Source organism: Lonchura striata, chromosome 1 (genome assembly GCF_046129695.1).
Source record: "Lonchura striata isolate bLonStr1 chromosome 1, bLonStr1.mat, whole genome shotgun sequence".
Taxonomy (NCBI): domain Eukaryota; kingdom Metazoa; phylum Chordata; class Aves; order Passeriformes; family Estrildidae; genus Lonchura; species Lonchura striata.
In genome coordinates, this window is record NC_134603.1 from 72213214 (window position 1) to 72232158 (window position 18945).

Consider the following 18945-nt stretch of genomic DNA (forward strand, 5'->3'; position numbering starts at 1 on the left):
CAGGAAGAAGATATGCCACCAAAGCTTCTAGGTTTTTAAGTACAGAAAAGTAAAAAGTGGCTGGAATTATGTTGTATTATCTTTCAGACCAAAAAAGAATACAAAGGGCATTCCATAATACCAGTTTAAAAATCAAAATTTATATTCTAGGATTTTTTTTAGCTTGAGTCCAGAATAAACTTCCAGAGCTATATAGAATTTGAAGCATCAATTTGATATGTTGAAATGATGCTTTTACAAAGAATGCTGAAGAAGCATTAAAAGCACTATGCTTGACAGTATTATTTTAATGCCACTGCTATAATTAATACAGTATGACCTTGTATAAACCTTATAAATTACTACATGAATATGCAAATTAGGAATAACTACACTGTGAAGAAAAAGTGGGGTCCTTAAATATCTGACACAACTACACATTTAATTCTGTTGGAACTTTTCCCTTGAGTATCTTCTGAATAAAAATATTACAGTAGTAATCAGAGGACACTGATCTATTCCTACTAAAATCTCTCTCTCTCCCTGAGTCTTAAAATTATACTTTTATTTCAGCTGCATTTCTGAACAATTGCTGCATTCAGGAAGAAACAATCTCTTTAATATCTTGCAGAAATTCACCTTCAAAACTTTAGGCTTAACTGGGATGCAATTGTTGTGGCCTCTCAATTGATTTGTGACTCTTTTCTAGGCTGGAACCTAGATTCTTGAAAAGGTGAAATGCACATTTTCCTGCAGACTGACTTTTTTTACTTCCCGTGCTTTTTTCCATTTTGGCTTGTGGGAACTGCTTGTAGTAACAGTCTCTCCCTTGAGTAGGTTGTCTGTGGAAATACACAATTCATTTGAGTTTTGTCCTAACTTTCCATTCTGACAGGCTTCTTTCTGACAGAAAACATGAGCTTCCTGATGGGCAAAATTGCATGGTCAGAGCCTGAGAAGAGCTCCTGGGTCCTAGAAAAGCATGGAAAGTACTGAAGTGGGTTGGTGAGTCCAAAATCTCTACATCCACCACAGTTATCAACACAGACAGACAAAACATGACTGCTCTGTTAACAGGAGAAGAATCACAAAATCAGCAACAACAGTCCTCGTCCTGCTGTAAGAAGCCAGCTGCATTTATACTCAACAGCAGATAGTCAGAGCTTGCAGCAGTCAGTAAAGACAGAAAGGTATTACAGCTTCCATAATCATCCTTTCTATATCTGAATGTATAAAACACAAACACACCTACATCTATGCACATACATACTTATATCAATTTAGTTTCAAACATGTTTCACATACATGTATCTACATATATATTTCTCTAGAAACTGAACAGATGACAAATAATACAGTCTGTGTAATTTATTTGATGCTCCCATGATGATGTAATTTATTGATGTTCCCACGTCTTATTTTGTCAGTATGTAGCACAATGTTCTATTGAAAAGAGTACAGCAGTTCCTAAGAACAGGAGTGAACAGACTTTGGATATTTAGAATAGAACTGGAGAAGAAATAAGATAGTGAGACAAATACATTGGATGTAAATATTAGTGAGATACATCACTCATCTGCAAACCAGTTGAAAACATTTGATATTCAGGTTTCACACATAACAAAAATTGTTTTAACAGGGCAATTTGTTCCTTCCAAAAGCCGATCTATCCAAAAAATACTACTGGGTCAGTTAATTCAAGTCATGTTTTAAAAGCACTTTTCCCCTTTACTCTTCTACTTTGAGAGCTTGTTACATGTTTATTCAGTTGAATAATAATTAAAGGTATTTTGTTAAAGGTTTTACAAGTAAGAAAGTATGAAGTATGAAACTTGCAAAGATATGAAGCTTTCTAAATACATAACATCTTGAATGATACTTCCATAAAATTTCTAATGGACTAATGGAGTGAAGATAAATATTTTAACAGGTCTTTGATTTTCACAATTGCCCCTCTACTTTCAGTGTATCATTAAAGATTAAATACAACATGGAAGAAATAAAAATAATTTCATAATTTTGTGTCTAAACCCACATTAGTATTTTAAAACAATAAAGTATTAAAAATCTTTAAAGTCCTCAGCTGTTATTATTTTAACTTAAACTCATTTCAAATTAATAGAAGAACAGGGTTCTAGATTGTACATGAGGCAAAAATTCTTGATTTTTTTTTTCACTGCAATTATTTTTCAAATAAATTTCTGGACAGGGATTTATAGTTTTGTAATAAGTAACCTTGATATTTCAGGTTAAGACAACATTATCCAATGTCCCTGCAGCTGATTTTTAAATTTCAGATTGTGGATTGCAAACCCCCTCCCATTAACAACCAGGATTACAAATTCAGTTTTCACCTGTCTATCCCTAATAAGTTTAAGTGAATCAGAAACTATAAATCAATGATACAGTATTTCCCTAACACAAGTAGAAGAGCTAAAATACAAAAGGAAAAAAAAGAAATCTAACTTTACCAGAGCTTAATGATTTAAGGTACTAGTATCTCAATGGGGAGGCAACTAAATTGGGTGATTACTCCAACATGTCACACTGAGGCAATTTATGAAAGCTGAATATTTAGATTAAATTTGTAAGTGATAGCCATAATGCTATGTTTAGATCTTTGAATTATTGAAACAATTTCAAAGTGTTCCAGTTATTAATTTGTTCCAAAATTAATTTGTACAACATTGCATTAGAAGTACTTTATTTTTTCAAATCAGAAAAGTATTCAAAGTGCAGTTTGTAAATAACTGCACTTAATCTATAAGGAAAAGTGAAAATAGGAGAAGGCCTGATATTGCTGCTGCTCTTTATGCAATTTCAGCTGCATTACTGGGTGACTGGAGTTATAGGCATAAGAATGTGGTTAAGAAAGATATGATTAAGCATGAGTACTAAAAACTGTAGGTAATAACCAACTTTTAAATTGAAAAATCATAAGAAATTATCATCAAAAAACTGAGAAAAGCAAAGATAAGCAGGAAAAAAAATTCATATGCTGCTGTGATAAAAACACAAAAAAAGGATCTGACTATTCCTGTATAATGGCCATTGCAAGATACTTATTAGCATTGTATATGGGATGGATTACATTACATCACCTTTCAGATACTATTGAACGTTTTCAGCAGTGAATACACCAGACAACCAAAGTCATATAAGACTGAAAAAACCCTCAAACCCAAATCCTCCTGTCATATTTGTTAGTATTAAATTATGTAATACAACCTGAAGTCTCTAAAATCTGCCAACATTAGATATTCAGAATTTCTCAAGTATCCTGAACATCACTGCTCTTCCTCTGATACTGAGCACAGTCACTGATAATCCTTATGCAAGTGAGTTTTAACTGTCCTCTCAAAATAAGCTCAAGCAAAAACAGAAAAAGAAAAGAGCAGAGGACAACCAAACCAGAATCTTAGAAGAAATTCTCCCATGGAAGATGACAATGGACTTTCCATTTAGCAGATAAGCACAGCACAACCTCAGGCAGCAACCACATTACATCTTGTTGATTTACCTCCCTTATTCACTGAGATCTTGAAATGAAAATACAGGCCTTGTAACTAGACTCAAGTGGAAAGTGTGAAAGCTGTTCAGTTTATTCAGGGTGGTGGGTATTTCACCTGAACAGAGCAAGACTCCAATCATCTTCACAGAATTTTCTAATCTTTTCATTCTGACACTTGCTGTTTCCTCCAGCCTACAGTCCCAGTATATTACATGACTTCAACAGAAGAAACCAGCTACCTTCTCAGCGGTGAGCTTGCACTTTTCTCTATTGCACAATCTCAGATTTGACATTTTGTATAGAAAAGAGATATTTTCAAAAGTGGGGAAAAGTAAGCAAGAAAAGTTACCACTGGTGTGAAGTAGGTCTCAACCCTCTCCAAATGTTCTTGCTCTGCCAAAGGGCATCCACACAGTCTCAGTGGGATGGAACTATCTAAAGAAGATGGATGGAGGCCAAAAAAATATCTGAAGCCATTAGATAGGATAGAAAGATGCATTTGGGAAATAGTGAGGGTTTGATATCAGAAAGCTATTGTAAAGCTGTACTATGATTGAAGGGCTTAGAAGGAAGACCAAGCTGCTCAGGACAGCAGTTTGAGCTGCTGCTACAGCTACCTGGGAAGGATTCCGGAGTTATAATATGCACAGTCTTTTGCAGGCAGATATGAACTTATTTTGCACGAGCTGACCAGAAGCCATTCTGCTATGACAGCATCCCATCAAGTGCTTGGTAGTAAGCCTTGCTGCAAAGCAGTGTGTATTCCATCAGGCAACATACCCTTCTCACGTGGCCTCAGTCCTCAGGCTGACCCAGAGTGCAGGCTACAGTAAGCTCACATCAGTTTGCAAATGGGCGTGCATACACACTCACAAGAAAAAAAAAAAAAAAAAAAAAAAAGAAAGAAGAAAGATTTCAAGACCAGTGTGCAATGAATCCATCAACTAAGAGGTAGGAAAAACTGAAGTTTGCAGGATCAGGATGAGCATTGGTTCCTGAGAAGCAGATGAGAAAAATTAACAGGGAGATGGAGCTTATGGTGAGGGGAGATCAACACCGGACATTCTCACTCAGAGAGGGGACATTGTGAAGCCCCAAATTTGTAACAGAAGTTTCTTTCAGAGGCAGCACTTTAACTGAGACTTTTAATGTAGTGAAGGTCTCACTTAACACCTTCTGTCACCTCCTAGCGATTATGGAAACATTTTACTGCTAGTGATTTGAATGCAATGCAACACAATTATATCATAAACTCTTTTCAAAAGAAGTCAAAACAACTCAGGTACAAACACCTGGCTTCAGTCACGTACCCCAAGATAACTGGTATTCAGAAAATCACACCTGAGTAGAAGTCCAGTACTCCAATACTGCATTTAATTCCATATTTGCAATATAGAAGTTATTATCTCCTATCTTTTATTCTCTTCTGATTTCATATAAACCGTCAATAATATGTATTACTTTTTCCCTTAAACTTTTCAAATATAATTTTGGAAAGGGAGACATTTCATTTGCTGAAAGAGCACAAAGACAAAAAGGTGCTTGCTACAGATACATAAAAATATTGCTATTTTACTTTGCCTCCTATCACTTTCTTTTTTGTTTAGCTCTTTAATGTATATCTGCTTTGGATGCGGCATACAACATAGACTGCCTTACTGACACACACTATTCACTATGTTATTTTCTGTAATGCATGTAAAAATATTAACTAATCTATTTTCATGTCTCTGGGATAAATTACTGATTATTTTCTCCAATATAGCTGGAGGAAAAAAAACCCTACACGTAAAAGAACCTGCCTATTATCTCAAAACATTTCATGAAAATGATATGCATTGGAATTCAGAAATTGCTATGACTCCATCCTTTAGTAAGATTTTGTCAGAACTGAACCTCTTCTTACAAGTTCTATTTTCATTCTCACATCTACAATCACTTTTAGGAATGGACAGAACAAATTGCACATATTCATATAAATGCGTCTTTGCATTGCATATACAAGTTTGGCATAGAAACACTTATATAAATAGTTATCATATTTGCTAATGATCTATTTAAGTCTTTTGGTTGAAAAATGTTAAATTGCTTCATTTCTTATTGAAATTCTCATTTTCCCAGAGCATTAAAAAATCTACTTTATATATATATATTTATCACAACTCCAGCAATGGCTGGAACTTTTAAGACGTATTACTTCTTATGAACATCGTTATTTTATGTACTGATTAAATTGGATATAATAGTGAGAACATAACGACTTTATTTAAGCAATTGAGGAAATAGGACAAATCTACAAGGGAGAAAATATTTGTAATATACAAGCTTGGACGAAAACAGCTAAGACAAGAAAAATAGAAAAACCCCAAAAGATCTTCTAAAGACTGTTTTTTAATGACCTGAAGCTTATATTCTAATTAATTTCCAGCGTTAGGTTTACATCACTGAAAGTCATCATCTTTGCTGACAGACAAACCAATTATTTAGTTTATAGGTGACTAAGAATGAGGAATACCAATTCAAACAAAAGCAAGATGATTAAGGTAAAGCAAAGGTTTGGAAGTACTCACCTTAGGCACCCAGTGGCATTGCGCAGCACCTGTGATGAATGGAGCTGTATTTTATGATCATCCTGGAGTGGAGAGTTTTCCCATCCAGAGTGAGGGATGATCACTGCATTGGTCAACACTGCAAGGGCATCCTGGATGATTGGCATTTTCAGTGCATCACAGGAGGATAGATTCCAGAGAACTCCTACAAAAAGTAAAATGACTAATAATTATTAGTCCTCTAAAATAACTCTTCAAAACAATCCTCCAAAATAAGTTTAAATGTTGTTTTGTCTAAAAAAACCCAATCCAAACCAATGTATTTCACAGCACTGATGTGTTTAATTTATCTGTTTCTGTCAAAAATAAAACAGACTACAGTGTAGATGGGGCTGAATGACACTTGCAAACTTTTGCAGTGGGAATACAGCTTTAAATAGGAAACATGTAGTCACAGCAGCACTGGAAATTTCTCAGAGCTCTGCCTAAAAATCGAGCAGCTGGTTATGATAGAGGCCTACACAGGCTGTAAAGCACACATGGAATGAAGGGGTATTAGCAGGAATATTTTAGGGCTTGGTCTTCAGAGATCTTCCTTCTAAGTAAACTAATAAAAACCAGTAGCAGAAAACAGGATCTGTTTTACACTAAAATTTTCACAGTTGAGAGATACACACTGAGAGAAAAAAACCTCAGCCTTGTGATGTTCACTGCAATGGAAGTAACTGTCTAGGCTTGTTGGTACTACAAGCAAAAATACTTCCTCCACGATCTGATACAGTAGTACTTTCAGCAAGTAATATTATATTTTGTAAATATTCAGCTACACAAAGTTAGAAAATACTGTAATTTTTACATGGAAACAGCAAGCTTAATGGTGCAACTGACAAGGAGATTTACCAGAGTTTAAAAAAACCAAAATCTCTTCCATTTCAACTCATAATGTGCCAAGGAAAAAGAAGACAAATCAAGAGCCAAAGTTTTCTAAGCACATCTGAAAAGATCAAGGTCACTGCAATTTTGACACACAGAAGGCAGGCAAGAAATTGTTAGGAGCAAAAGACATGCTGCTTTCCATTCCCATATTTATGTATTTGTGGTTTTGCAGGAAAAGCACATGCAACTTTTGTGCTATGCCAAGCATCTGCTGCTGCCAGGCAGCTCTTATTGCTGGGGGAAGTGGGAGGACAATTTGCTGTTCTGAAGAACCAGTGCTCCTTATTTTAGCTCAGTACCCTTCCAGGAGTAGCTGGAAGAGGAAGCTTGCCTCATCATGCCCCTGCCCATGCCAACATGCATCCTCTTCTGTAGAATCCAATCCTACTCCTCCCTACTCTCCTTCCCAAAGGACAGTAGGCCTCACATCTGACCTTGAGTGGCAAAATTGAGTTTTGGTTTTACATCTACCGAAGTTTTCAACCAAAAGAGAGCTACTACCATCTGATCATTGTATATAGGTTACAAATACAAACACCACAAAAAATCCAAGTGAGTGTTGTGGGAAGAAAACGCTGAAGGAAGGCCTTAGGAACACAGACTCAGATATTTATAAATACAAGCAACAAGAACACTACTTGCTCAAGATTTTCCTTAGCATTCTGTGCTTTGACAGAGCAGTGTAATTAACAGCAATCAACTTACATTTTTGGACTTCCCTTTAAAATTAATTACCTCTATGGGGAGACTGTTTCCATTATACCATTTCATGTTTAAATTGTTTTATATGTAACTGTCTGCAAAGATAGTTACACAGTTTAACATAAAATTTTGATCAGTATGCTAGTAAAAAAACCCCATTAACATGATCTGCATGAGGCAGACCAACTTTAGCTACAGACAAAAAAAAAAACAGAAATAAGAAAAATGTTCATTTTAATAATGTTCATTTTTTCATTAAGAATTGCTACTTCAAAGGGAAAAGAGTCTTTGTTTGAATTCTGTTCTGAATGTCTTTATGAAAAGGAATTCCATTTTTAAAGCAATAAAGACCTTCATAAGGATATTTATATTTGCTTTTCTATGTGTTCTTGTTCTTGGCAAGCTTTAATGGCACACCTACTGTTCTTGAAATACCTAGCATTTTGCTGGGTTTTGTCAGTAAAAACAACAATATGGTTGCTTTTTTTTTTGTTTTACATTTATCTAGACAGGTGTAAATGATGTGCATGGTATAAAAGCAGAGAATCAGAATGCAAATCTTTTCCCCTTTAAGGTTCAATTTTTCTTCTTATTCATGACAGTGCACTGTAACTTTGTGAAGAAGTCCTATTTTAAAAGTGAAGAGAGTGTTTTGATGGCAACAAAACAATACTTTGGGTTTCAAGAAGTAGTCATGAACTGGAAAAGCAAGCAAACGTAAAAGCCCTGTCTAGCAAAATGCTTAAAAACATGTATGTCAAAACTATTTTCTATTCTCTACAACTAGTTTCTTGCTAATTTAAAGTAAACTCATATAACCATAATAGTAGTCAGCAATAGTTGAGCCTAGAAATAGTCTTTAAACCCTCTTTCTCTCTGATTTCTCTAACTGGAAAATTAAACCTTCAGAGCAAGAGGATGATGGGACCACCAGGCTAAAATGGCTTTTACACCTTCTCCTAAAATGATTTTAAACCAAGGCAGAAGCGAGCAAAATTTAAGTCAAGGCAGAAGCATTGCCCAGTAAGTCTGATGCCTTCTTCCAAATTTTTACTCCTCAAAGTCTTAAAGAATGAAATAATCCTCTTCCACCCCAGAACAATGTGTTTTATCTCATTGTGAGACTGAATACTAACAACCACATGAACCAAAAATTTTCTACTGACATGTTAAAATTTATTCTCACAAGCAGTGCAGTCTGCTACATGCTGAGGTTGGCATTTTATATGCCTCCTTGTAACCTTCTTAATTAAGAATTGCAATTATAAAAAGGCACTGGCAATTCATTTCTCACTGTTTTTGCTAAGGATAACCTGGAGCTACATTTATGTGGGGTCTGAGAAGAAGATCCATTGCCTGGACTTCACAAGGGAGAATGACAATAAAATAAATCCTTTACCTGATACACCTTCCATTACAGAGTCACCTTTTCATCACATGATTCCAAACATACTTTCCAAGCGTGTATTCATGACATGACCTTTAGGGCTACTGTAAGAAACTTTCAGAATACTCTGAAAGCCCTGCTTGAACTGGGTTTCTGCCAAGAAGCAACCCTGCAATAGCCTCAGGGGCGCCTTGGCTGACCCCTGGAGAATTTGCATTGTCATCACCTGCCCACAGGAAGGTAAGGGACTGGACTCACCAGTGGCCGATGCCAAAAAGTGGGATCCACCCAACAACTTAACAGTCCAACTCAACTGTTTACCATCCATTGACTGACTCTTGTGAGAGGTATGAAATAAAGAACTAATCAGTGCTGAACATCTCTTAATCACTTTCATTCATATTTTATCTCATTCTTGCTTTTAAAGTTTGGAGGCATTCAGCTTAATCATTTTGTGTCCCTATTTTCAGATCACTTTTGGTTATATCGGAACACTTGTAGAAAGACAAAAACAGTTACACCAGACTGAACAAGTCTTTTTGCAGGTTGAGGTTTTTCACTCTTACACATAAAAAATGGAAATATGTTGAAAATGTATCTTGCAATCACATTTTAAGTTTAAAACTGAGGAGAAACTGGTATTGAAAATACTCAGTTGATTCCAGTTAGAAGATGAATTTTGGGTCTGAGTATTAGTCTAGCAGACATCAGATGAAGGATTCTTAGAGAAGACTACAGGAATGCTTATTCTGGACAGCTTACTGTATCAAGTTGCATCTTCTGGAGCAGTTTATCAGAGGCCATGCAACTGCTATGGTCAGTGGGTTGCTCAATTTATTTCACTCTGACTGAGTAAAAGCACCATAATCTCTGAATCAGACTGCAGCTCAAACTCATGCTGATTAAACACTTCAGTGCATTTTTGTGCTGGTGTTTCAGTTAGAACTGGTATATGTGTATCTATAGTAAGATATAACTCAAAACCTGATAAGCCACATGCTATCCTTATTCCATTCAAAGTTAAGAAAAAGGACAGCACATGCAAAAAATACCATCATAGCAAAAGAACATATGCAAAACCAGGGAAATCTAATCAACTATTTAGCTCATGATTTAATGAGGCCTCAAATTATGACATATATAAAAAACAAACCTCTCAGAACAACTGAGACTACAAATAAAAATAGAAATCAAGAAACTGGTAGAGTCTTTTCCAAAAAGCATTGCCCCTGCAACTATGTTTTTAAAAATAAATTATATGGTAACAAGATTGTAAGTAAATAAATACTGTTTGGAGAAATGAGACTTTGATTCTTCTCAATATGGGATGTTTAAGTCAACTTGCAATTATATTAAGATTTTGCTTATTTCATATTCTCTGTAAAAATAAAGATTCAAAAGGATTCTAATACATCCAGGTTCTCCTTTTCCATGATAATTTAATAGTTTGGTCATGGAGTGATGCAGAAAACCATATGATAGTGCTGAGAGACTGCAACCCACAACTAGAGACCAAAGTATTGGTAGGCATTATTTTTTTATAAGCTGAAGGCTCAGAAATACTGCTGGCAGTTTCTCTCATGAACATGACAGTTAAGACTGAAATCTGAGTGCTAAATACCCTGCACAGAAGCCAAGCACAAGGGATCTTTTCCTGGAATCCTTAGGAAAAGCAGTTTCTACCCCAAGCTCCCAAGTGCTAGAAAAGTAATTTGCTGGCTGCTGCTTGGAGCCCCTGCTGTAATTGCAAGGCTACTCTGCAGAGCTGGATCTGCTCCCTGGCAGCAGATGTGGGCTCCTGATAGATTACAGCAGTTCTGCTGCAGAGATGCTGAGTATCAACCACAACATTTCTTAATAAAAAGTGCAGTAAGACTTCACAACTAGCTCAACCATCAAGGTGAGAAACTGGCTTGGTAACAGACTTTCTGCAGGAAAGAAAAAGTGGCTGATTTGAAAAGCTCTGGCACTTGAACAAAGCACAGCTTAGAAGGAATCTCCTTAAAAGCACACTGTGAAAGTCAGTTTAAAATTAGCATAACAGATGAGGAACTTTCAGCAATTTTCTTGAAATATTGATCTGGTTTGTAAATGAGTACCTATGCATACATTGTTGTAATTCACTGGTTGGTGTGCACAGAGGTGGTTTGCTATCTGTGTATAAGCTGATGTAGGAAAAGTCTGCGCTGAGAAATACTGAGTTTCAGTAAAAGCCATGAGCAGGCAGGAGCTTATTGAATGCTAAGCAAAGTTGCAGCAATAATTTTTTTGCCTTAGCATCCACTCATAGCCTTATGAGGGAGAAGCTTCATCAGAGGAGAAGAATTATTATGGTGTGATTTTTTTTTTCGGTGTTATTACAAAAAATACAGCTGATCTTGACTACATAAAAGTACAAAACTACATAGAGTATAAAAAGTATGAATATTTCCTTTGAAAAACTACTTCTTTCTTTCTCAATTGCTTGCTCTTTCCATTCCAAAATTATATATTTTATTAACACAAAATGGAGGGGGCAATTTTAGTATTGATTAAGACCAAATTCCACCCAAATGCAATCACATTAACAAAAGAGTCTGTATTTCTCTCATGGGACTGAATTTTGACATAAGGTTGCTCCTCTTTTTCTGCTGTACACTGCAAATTAACACATAACTGTGGAAGGGAAGAAGTGTCAGCCAAGAATGTTAGAGTTCTTAACCTTCCTGTTAAACAGTAGATGAAATACTAGAAGAGTTGACCAAGACTACTGCAGAAAGATCAGTGGTTTCTGCTTAACTTCCCTTCCTGACTGATGAAATTCAATGAGTGTTAAACACTGAAGCCAAACCAAAACCAATTCATTCTAAGAGACAGAAACACAGAAAAAAAATATATCAACTGCTTTCAAAAAAGTTTTATCCTAACACATGACTATTGGGCAATGTAATTTCAAATTAAATATTTTATTAGAAAATATGGGAATATAACAAGGATGGATATATTTGAATGGCAAGATGTTTTTCAGTGCTTACACCTGTACTGGCACCCACAATCAAAACATGTGTTTGATAACAGAACATAATACAGAGAATAAAAATGTTATAACTAAAGCTGAACATTATATTACAGCTCTAAACACCAAACTACTTTCTAAAAAGAACAAGTTAGCAAGTTAGTCCTACCTATAAAATTGCATCTATGTGCAAAATTAAAGGCTCAGTGTATAGTTGCTAAAAAAAGAAAAAAAGAAGCAAACATTTACTACCAAAATTGTTCTCTGAGAACAAGAGAACACTGGAAATAACATTAAATGTAAATAGCATTTGGGAGGGAAGAAGGGAAATTGGTCTTTGAACTTAAAAACAATAAATAAAATTAAAAAAAAAGAGTAAAAAATAATGCAATTACCGGGTATAGTAAAAATACTAATTTGACCACAGAATGAACATGTTTCACCATAACATCAAACTTTCATTTTGTAAGTGAAATATTCTGATTTTTTCTAAACAAAAAACTATTTTCAAACTAAAATTTAACTACTTGGTGTGGCAAATCTCAAGCATTTCAAACTACAAATTAGTTTTAAACTACAAGCATTTTAATATTCCATCATTCAGGCAGGCCCATCAAAATTGTATGTCCAGCTGACTTTTTCAGAAGAATTACTACTTGCTGAAAAAGTTCAATGCAGCTCTTATGTCAAACCCTATGCTGCAACAGATGTCCTCTATTTATCATTCCAGATTACCCTGTTTGATATTTCCTCTTAAACTTAAAATCTGACAAGTAAAAAACAAAAAAAAAAAGAGAAAATTATTTATGTAGTATATCAACAAGCAAATTATGAAATCAGTTTCACTGCTCCATGAATTGAAACATGGGCAAAACATGAATGTATTTTCCATAGAAGATGCATCTCACTGTACAAGAGAAAAACAGCTACTTTCCACTTAGAAGGAAAGGAGAACAAGGGACCACCTTGGGTTTTGTGTTGGTATTGAGGGTAGTAAATGCAGGCCATGTGAGTGTGAATTTGCCTGGGAAATAGGGAAAAGGAAGCAGGCTCTGACGGGAAAATGGATGAAACCACCCCCAAGCAGACCCATAAGAGAGAGGAGAGCGACTCCCCTACCAGGAGCACTGCACTGTTCCCAGCAAAGACCCCAGCACCCAGTGACTTCTCCTCTGCCACATTCACCTCCAGGGAAACAGGCATTGCAAGCCTGAGGAAGGTTTTGTATTGCTGTGTAACAGTACATTCCCTTCTACCTATAAAAATTCTTTGGATTTAACATCTTACACAATAAAACAGTGCCCCAGTCTGTTGCTAAGAAAGCAGGATGGAAGATTTGAGAAAGTATCTATTTAAACACATCTCCTTATTTAACTGAGAGCAGCAGGGGGTGAAGAAGTTAATCTGATGATTCAGAAAAAGTTGAGAATAACTCTTCATGAAGACAACAGATTCTATCAGTGGGTTTTCCCATTTTCAGAGCCAAAATAGTGACAGCATATTGAGAAAGGGGGCAAAGATTGTTTTATAATTAGACAGTAAAATTGTAATAGATACGGTATAAAATGATCCAGTTGAACTGTCAACATTGTTCGCGTAAGTGTTATTTGTTAAGACAGCATCATTTCTGAAGAAAAATTACACACTTTATTAAATTACTTTTAGATTTGTTAGTACATATGAACTATAAATAGTATGTGTTTTGAATGACTCTGGAATTTCTTGAAGATGTCATAGTCTATAGACTGGAAATCAGTTTCCCAACATCATATGAGTGTAAACTGTAAAACCTTTTACCTTCCTGTTTTGCAAGGAAAATGACTACAAAGATCTGGTATTTTGGTGAGTGGTTCCACACTGGGTTCATATGAAAACTTCATAAAATGCCAATTAATTCCTACTCTGAATTTGCTCAAAAATCTCTTCCCCATTTCCATAAATGATGACAGTATTTTCTGTAGGTGATACTAAAATCTAAAATTTAAACTCTGCCACACTGTAGAATCATTCTGTAAAGTACAACACACAGCTGTGCCTGGCCATAGCACATCCACTGACTATGAAATGTCAGCCTATTAGTCTGGAGAAGTACAAATAGTACAAAATACAAGTTTTAAGTATTTTATGAAAATTATGATGACACAATAGTGATTTTTGGAGACTATCTATAAAACCTTAAAGTAACTGATGACTGGGGTGGAAAAACAGAGTTGCCATGCAGTCCACTAACCCTGCCACAGGTTTTATACTACCTTGGTGGAGCTGTTTGAAGTTGTGTGGGGCACTTAGACCTTCAGTGAGATTACCCTAAGCAGCTGCTTCTGCAGACCACATGCCTTCATTTATTTTGCTTTTGCTTAGCTTTCATAATGGTCTGTATTTAGCCAAATTTTATCAAGATAGTACTAAGTACCAAGTAGTAAGTAAGTAGACCAAGTAGTATTTTTGAGTTTAACAAACCCTTGGTTTTCTTTTGTCCCCCCACAAGATTTAGATGTAACAAGATAAAATGATAAACTAGACTGTGCAAAGTTTTGGCTTTGAGATGAAACACATTGTTTCAAAAGCAAGATGAGACTTGCAGGGGATTTGAATGAGTGTGACTTTTTTTTTTAAATTCTCAGTGGTTCACAGAACTCAGGGTGGAGGTTGAAGTGAGGAGGTTTGCTAAAAGTATCTCAAGCAAAGGAGGGAGTCAGATTACTATGTAACCTCTGGGAACTTAAAAGACTCTTGAATAAGGAAATACTGAAGAAACTACAATATGTAATTCCTTATTCAACCACTGGCTTGGATCCAGAGTAAACAGACAGGAATGTTCATTACACAAATAATCTTCTTCTTGTTGAAAACAGCTTTTATTTAAAACACCTAATTAGAAGTAAATTACTCCATAAGCTTTAATCAACTTTTAAAATTGATTGTGGTAGGATATTGTACTTGTAATTACATCCATTTAACACAAGTGTAGGAAAGGTTTGTTATAGCTAATAACCTTTAAATCTCTGTTTTGAATAAAAATAATTTTAAAAATACAATCAAACTTTAGTGCCTAGGCGAGTAGATTTGAAATTCGTTAATCTTATCCTAAATCTGTCATCGGAAAAATAATTCAAGTCTGTAAGGCACCTGCCTTTGTGCTTGGCAGAGTTCCTCAAAACACTTCTTTGAACTTACTAAAGAGAATTAGCTTATGTGCAGAGCAGACACTAAGCAATAAATGAATGAACATATTTTCCTGCCAAAATCAAAATCATCACTTCTGAAAGCAGTGTTCTGTGCTAGCAGTTATATAACTCCATCCTTAACCTTTCTAATTTCCTTGACTTGACAGGACACAGATAATGGAGGCGGAGGAGCTGCATTGTAAGAGGCACTTGTGTACTTTCTGCATTTAGCCCCCATCTCCATATTGTTTTTCTACATAGAGTTATGGGCCTCAAAGAATATGTGGCAGTCTTGCTCTCTTAGCTAAGCATATATTGAACCAGAGCTATGTCAACCTTGTAGCAGCAGTCTTAGTGCATGATTGTGTCATCATGACAATTTAATCACACATATATGGCTTTTCATGTAATCTGTTTGAAAAGCCTGTGATAGGCAGGATATGTACCTGAACCTAAAACATGTATTTTTATAATCTGATTTTCAGTCTGTGTAATGCTGAAATAATCTCTTTGGTTCCAAGAGCAAGCCACTTTGTACATTTCTCTTCCTACCTATCTTTTTACATTACATATCAAAACCTGCTAATTAATTAGGCCTTTCTCTGGTCAGGCTTCCTTATACTTGCATTGCTCCATTACAGAATTTGAATACAGTTAAGAAATTGTATACTTAATATGAGCAATTCCAGAGCAACACCTAATATAAACCAGCAAAGGAAAAGGGATATAATAGAAAAGGGATATAATAGAGATTTAAGGAACTACATCAAGGTGAAATACTGTAAGAATACAGAACACATAGAAGAGTTTGGTTCTTCTTTACTTAAAGCTGCGGGAAAGTCATCTCAGAATGGGATAAAAGAGACTTTATTCATTTTCAAGTCAAATTTCCGGAGAGCAATAAGGTTACAAATAGGTGCCACCTCCAAATTTCACATCTGTGTTTACACACTCCAGTAACTAAGGTAATGTCAAGGGCACTTTTGCAGAAAACTATTAAATTATTAAATTAAACTGCATCAAGATCCTAAGTACTAAACAGTCAAATCTTTGCCATAATATTAAATAAGATTTAGTATACAAAAAAATCACAAGTGTAATACCTTACAAAGTCCAATTAGAAAATAACATTTGTAGGATGTGATTTTGACTTTGGGAAACCCCAAAAGAAGAATTGCCATTGTATTAGGAAGTTAAAAATTCTAAATAATTGGCCAGAATTACTTTAAAAAATGAAATCTAATTAAATCTTCCACTGATGTGAGCTAAAAAAGTCCATTTAAATAGAATACTCCCTTAACCATGATTTACATATCATTGCAGGCTCACTAACTTACAGCTGCACAGATTAGTAAAGGCAGATACAGGGCTCAAAGGGGCCTTCTGGAGGGACTGGACCAATCTGCCAATATTTTATGCACATGCTAAGAAGCAGCATGCAATCCAAAGGAGGTTTCACCTGCAGTACTTAACTCAGACCAGATAGATCTACGGTGAACAGTATGTAATTGCTTTCAGTGACACAGAGAGACTATCCATAAGGTTATAAACTCCTCCTTATAAACATATGGCAGCTACTAAAACTGAAACAGGACTATGTAATAATATTGCATAACATGGGGTGAAAATAGGGGACCAACTAGGCCAAAACACAAACTGGCCACAGCTGAAATTAAAGACAACACTAATGAATACTGGAATCCAAAGTCTGGGAAGTAAATGAAATTTCTCCCTGTCCAGCTTGACTAAGTGGGCTAAGGACACTGGGAGACCTAGTGCTTCTTTGAAAGAAACATGTTACACACAGTATCTTGTAATGTTTTGTAAGAATGGAATATATGCCATTTGATTCATGAATAAAAATGTGAACGAAATACACAGAGCCAGTATCTACCTATCAATATTTAGTATATATGTATAGTGTTAGATAGCTTCTGCTTTATAAATTTTTTATGTGATAATTTTTAAAACTTATATATTTTCAGTAGACATTAGTTAAATCTCTGACACTTTACTGTCAACCAAAATAAGCAGGAGACTGGCTGTTAGCACAGAAAAAAACAATTTCTCCTGACTATTTATAGCTGCAGCTCTTTATCATCATGTACTTTCTAAAAGTGGATTATCCACTTTTACCTTTCAATCAGAAATTGTATTTACAGATTGTAAACAGGTGATGCAGTCATACAAGGACCTGCTTTAAAAGGAGTTTTTTTAATCCAGCTACCTTGTTCTTCATAGGCAGAAACTGTCTTTCTAGCTGTGAAGGATCTTTTTTGTTGAAACTGAGAAGAATAGCAGCTTAAATAATTTCATCTGAGACAGATACCCAGTTAACCCATCAAGATGATGGAAGAAAGAGCAAGCATAAATTGAATCACAGAATCATAGAATGGCCTGAGTTGGAAAGGATCTAGCAACAGCTGGTTGACCTCACCTTTTGCACAAGGTATCCATGGGATTCCTCTGTTATCCTTGCTAAAATGTCAGATTTTTCCATGTTTTTTTTTTTTTTTTCCCTGACAGTAAAACAAATAGAAAAAATTATAAAATAGAATTTTGTGGAAGGGTTCATAATTAACTTGTTACAGGTAAGAAAATCAGAAATCAGTTACTCATTGTCATTATTATTAAGTGAAAACATTTCTTTCTACCATCTGCAGGATCTGTGCTAATTTTGTACTGTGTTCCTCTCTATTTATATTTATTAGAAAAGTGTTAACATTTAATTATTTTAAAATAGAAGTGCTGGGGTAAAAGATGGCTAAGTTAAGTGTGCATTCAGCTTACACCTATTTCTTTCATTTACAAATTTACATTGTGACTCAGGTTCTCCTTGAGTCTCTGGAAATTACCAGAGGCTGTAGGCCATGCTAACATCTCTATTTCTATCAGAGTATTTAACTTTTGCACAAATGTATATATTCATGGGTATACCTAATTTTATCCATGTTCTTCTAGTGAAAACCTGTAACTGTGGAAATGTTTCTGTATGAATAATCTTTCCATATCTTAGGAAATATTTCCTGGGCATTAATGCCATTTAATTTCATAACAGCCAGGCAGCACATTTCCCTCAGAGCTTTTTCATGGGAGCCTGCACTGAAACCATTTCCTTGACATAAGACAGCCTTGAAGCTCTAACACTTTGCTACAAGGTCATGTTTGTGCAATCCAAAAATTTGAGCATGGTAAGGTTTTCCAGTATTAGCCCAAGACCTCTACTGCTGAGGAGGAGAAAGAAAAGATAAGGGAAAAAGTGAAAAAAAAATCTGTTTTGGAGAGATAATGGCAGAGAGAAATCTCTAGAAAAGAGGACAAGCCACAAATGGTGCCAAAGGCAATCCTGACAATCAAGGAGTTACTAGGCTAGAAAGCTGGTCTGCAGGTTTAAATACCCTTCCAAAACCAGTCTTGAGATTGCCAGAAATTGAAGTTATAATCTACTTAGAAAAGAGCAACAAGAAGGAAGAGAATGTGCATGTTTGAGGAGGAAACTAATATTAGAACTTTCACTCTGCTGGGCAAGTGCTTCACCGTACTAGGGGCAGGCAATGAATGCTTCACTACTGGCAGACAAACTGAGCTGCTAAAAATCCTCTCCAGGCCATATTTCTCCCCTTGCAGCTGGGTGCTTACTCAAGAGTGATTCACACATTCATCTTGCCAGATTTCTGGACAGGTCATTTACACCTGATAGGCTCAGCTCCCATCTGCAG

The 18945-nt window shown here is 35.5% G+C and overlaps 1 protein-coding gene across 7 annotated transcripts in view; it reads right to left on the bottom strand.

Annotated features, from left to right (window-relative positions):
* The window catches only part of CTNND2 (catenin delta 2), a 641711-nt gene that overhangs the window by 122393 nt on the left and 500373 nt on the right, over positions 1–18945 (bottom strand). For all 7 annotated transcript variants that reach the window (XM_031503970.2, XM_031503967.2, XM_031503965.2 and 4 more), the window contains one exon: positions 6061–6244. In XM_031503970.2, the coding sequence (XP_031359830.2) occupies positions 6061–6244 (184 nt within the window). The remainder of the gene's footprint in view (positions 1–6060; positions 6245–18945) is intronic.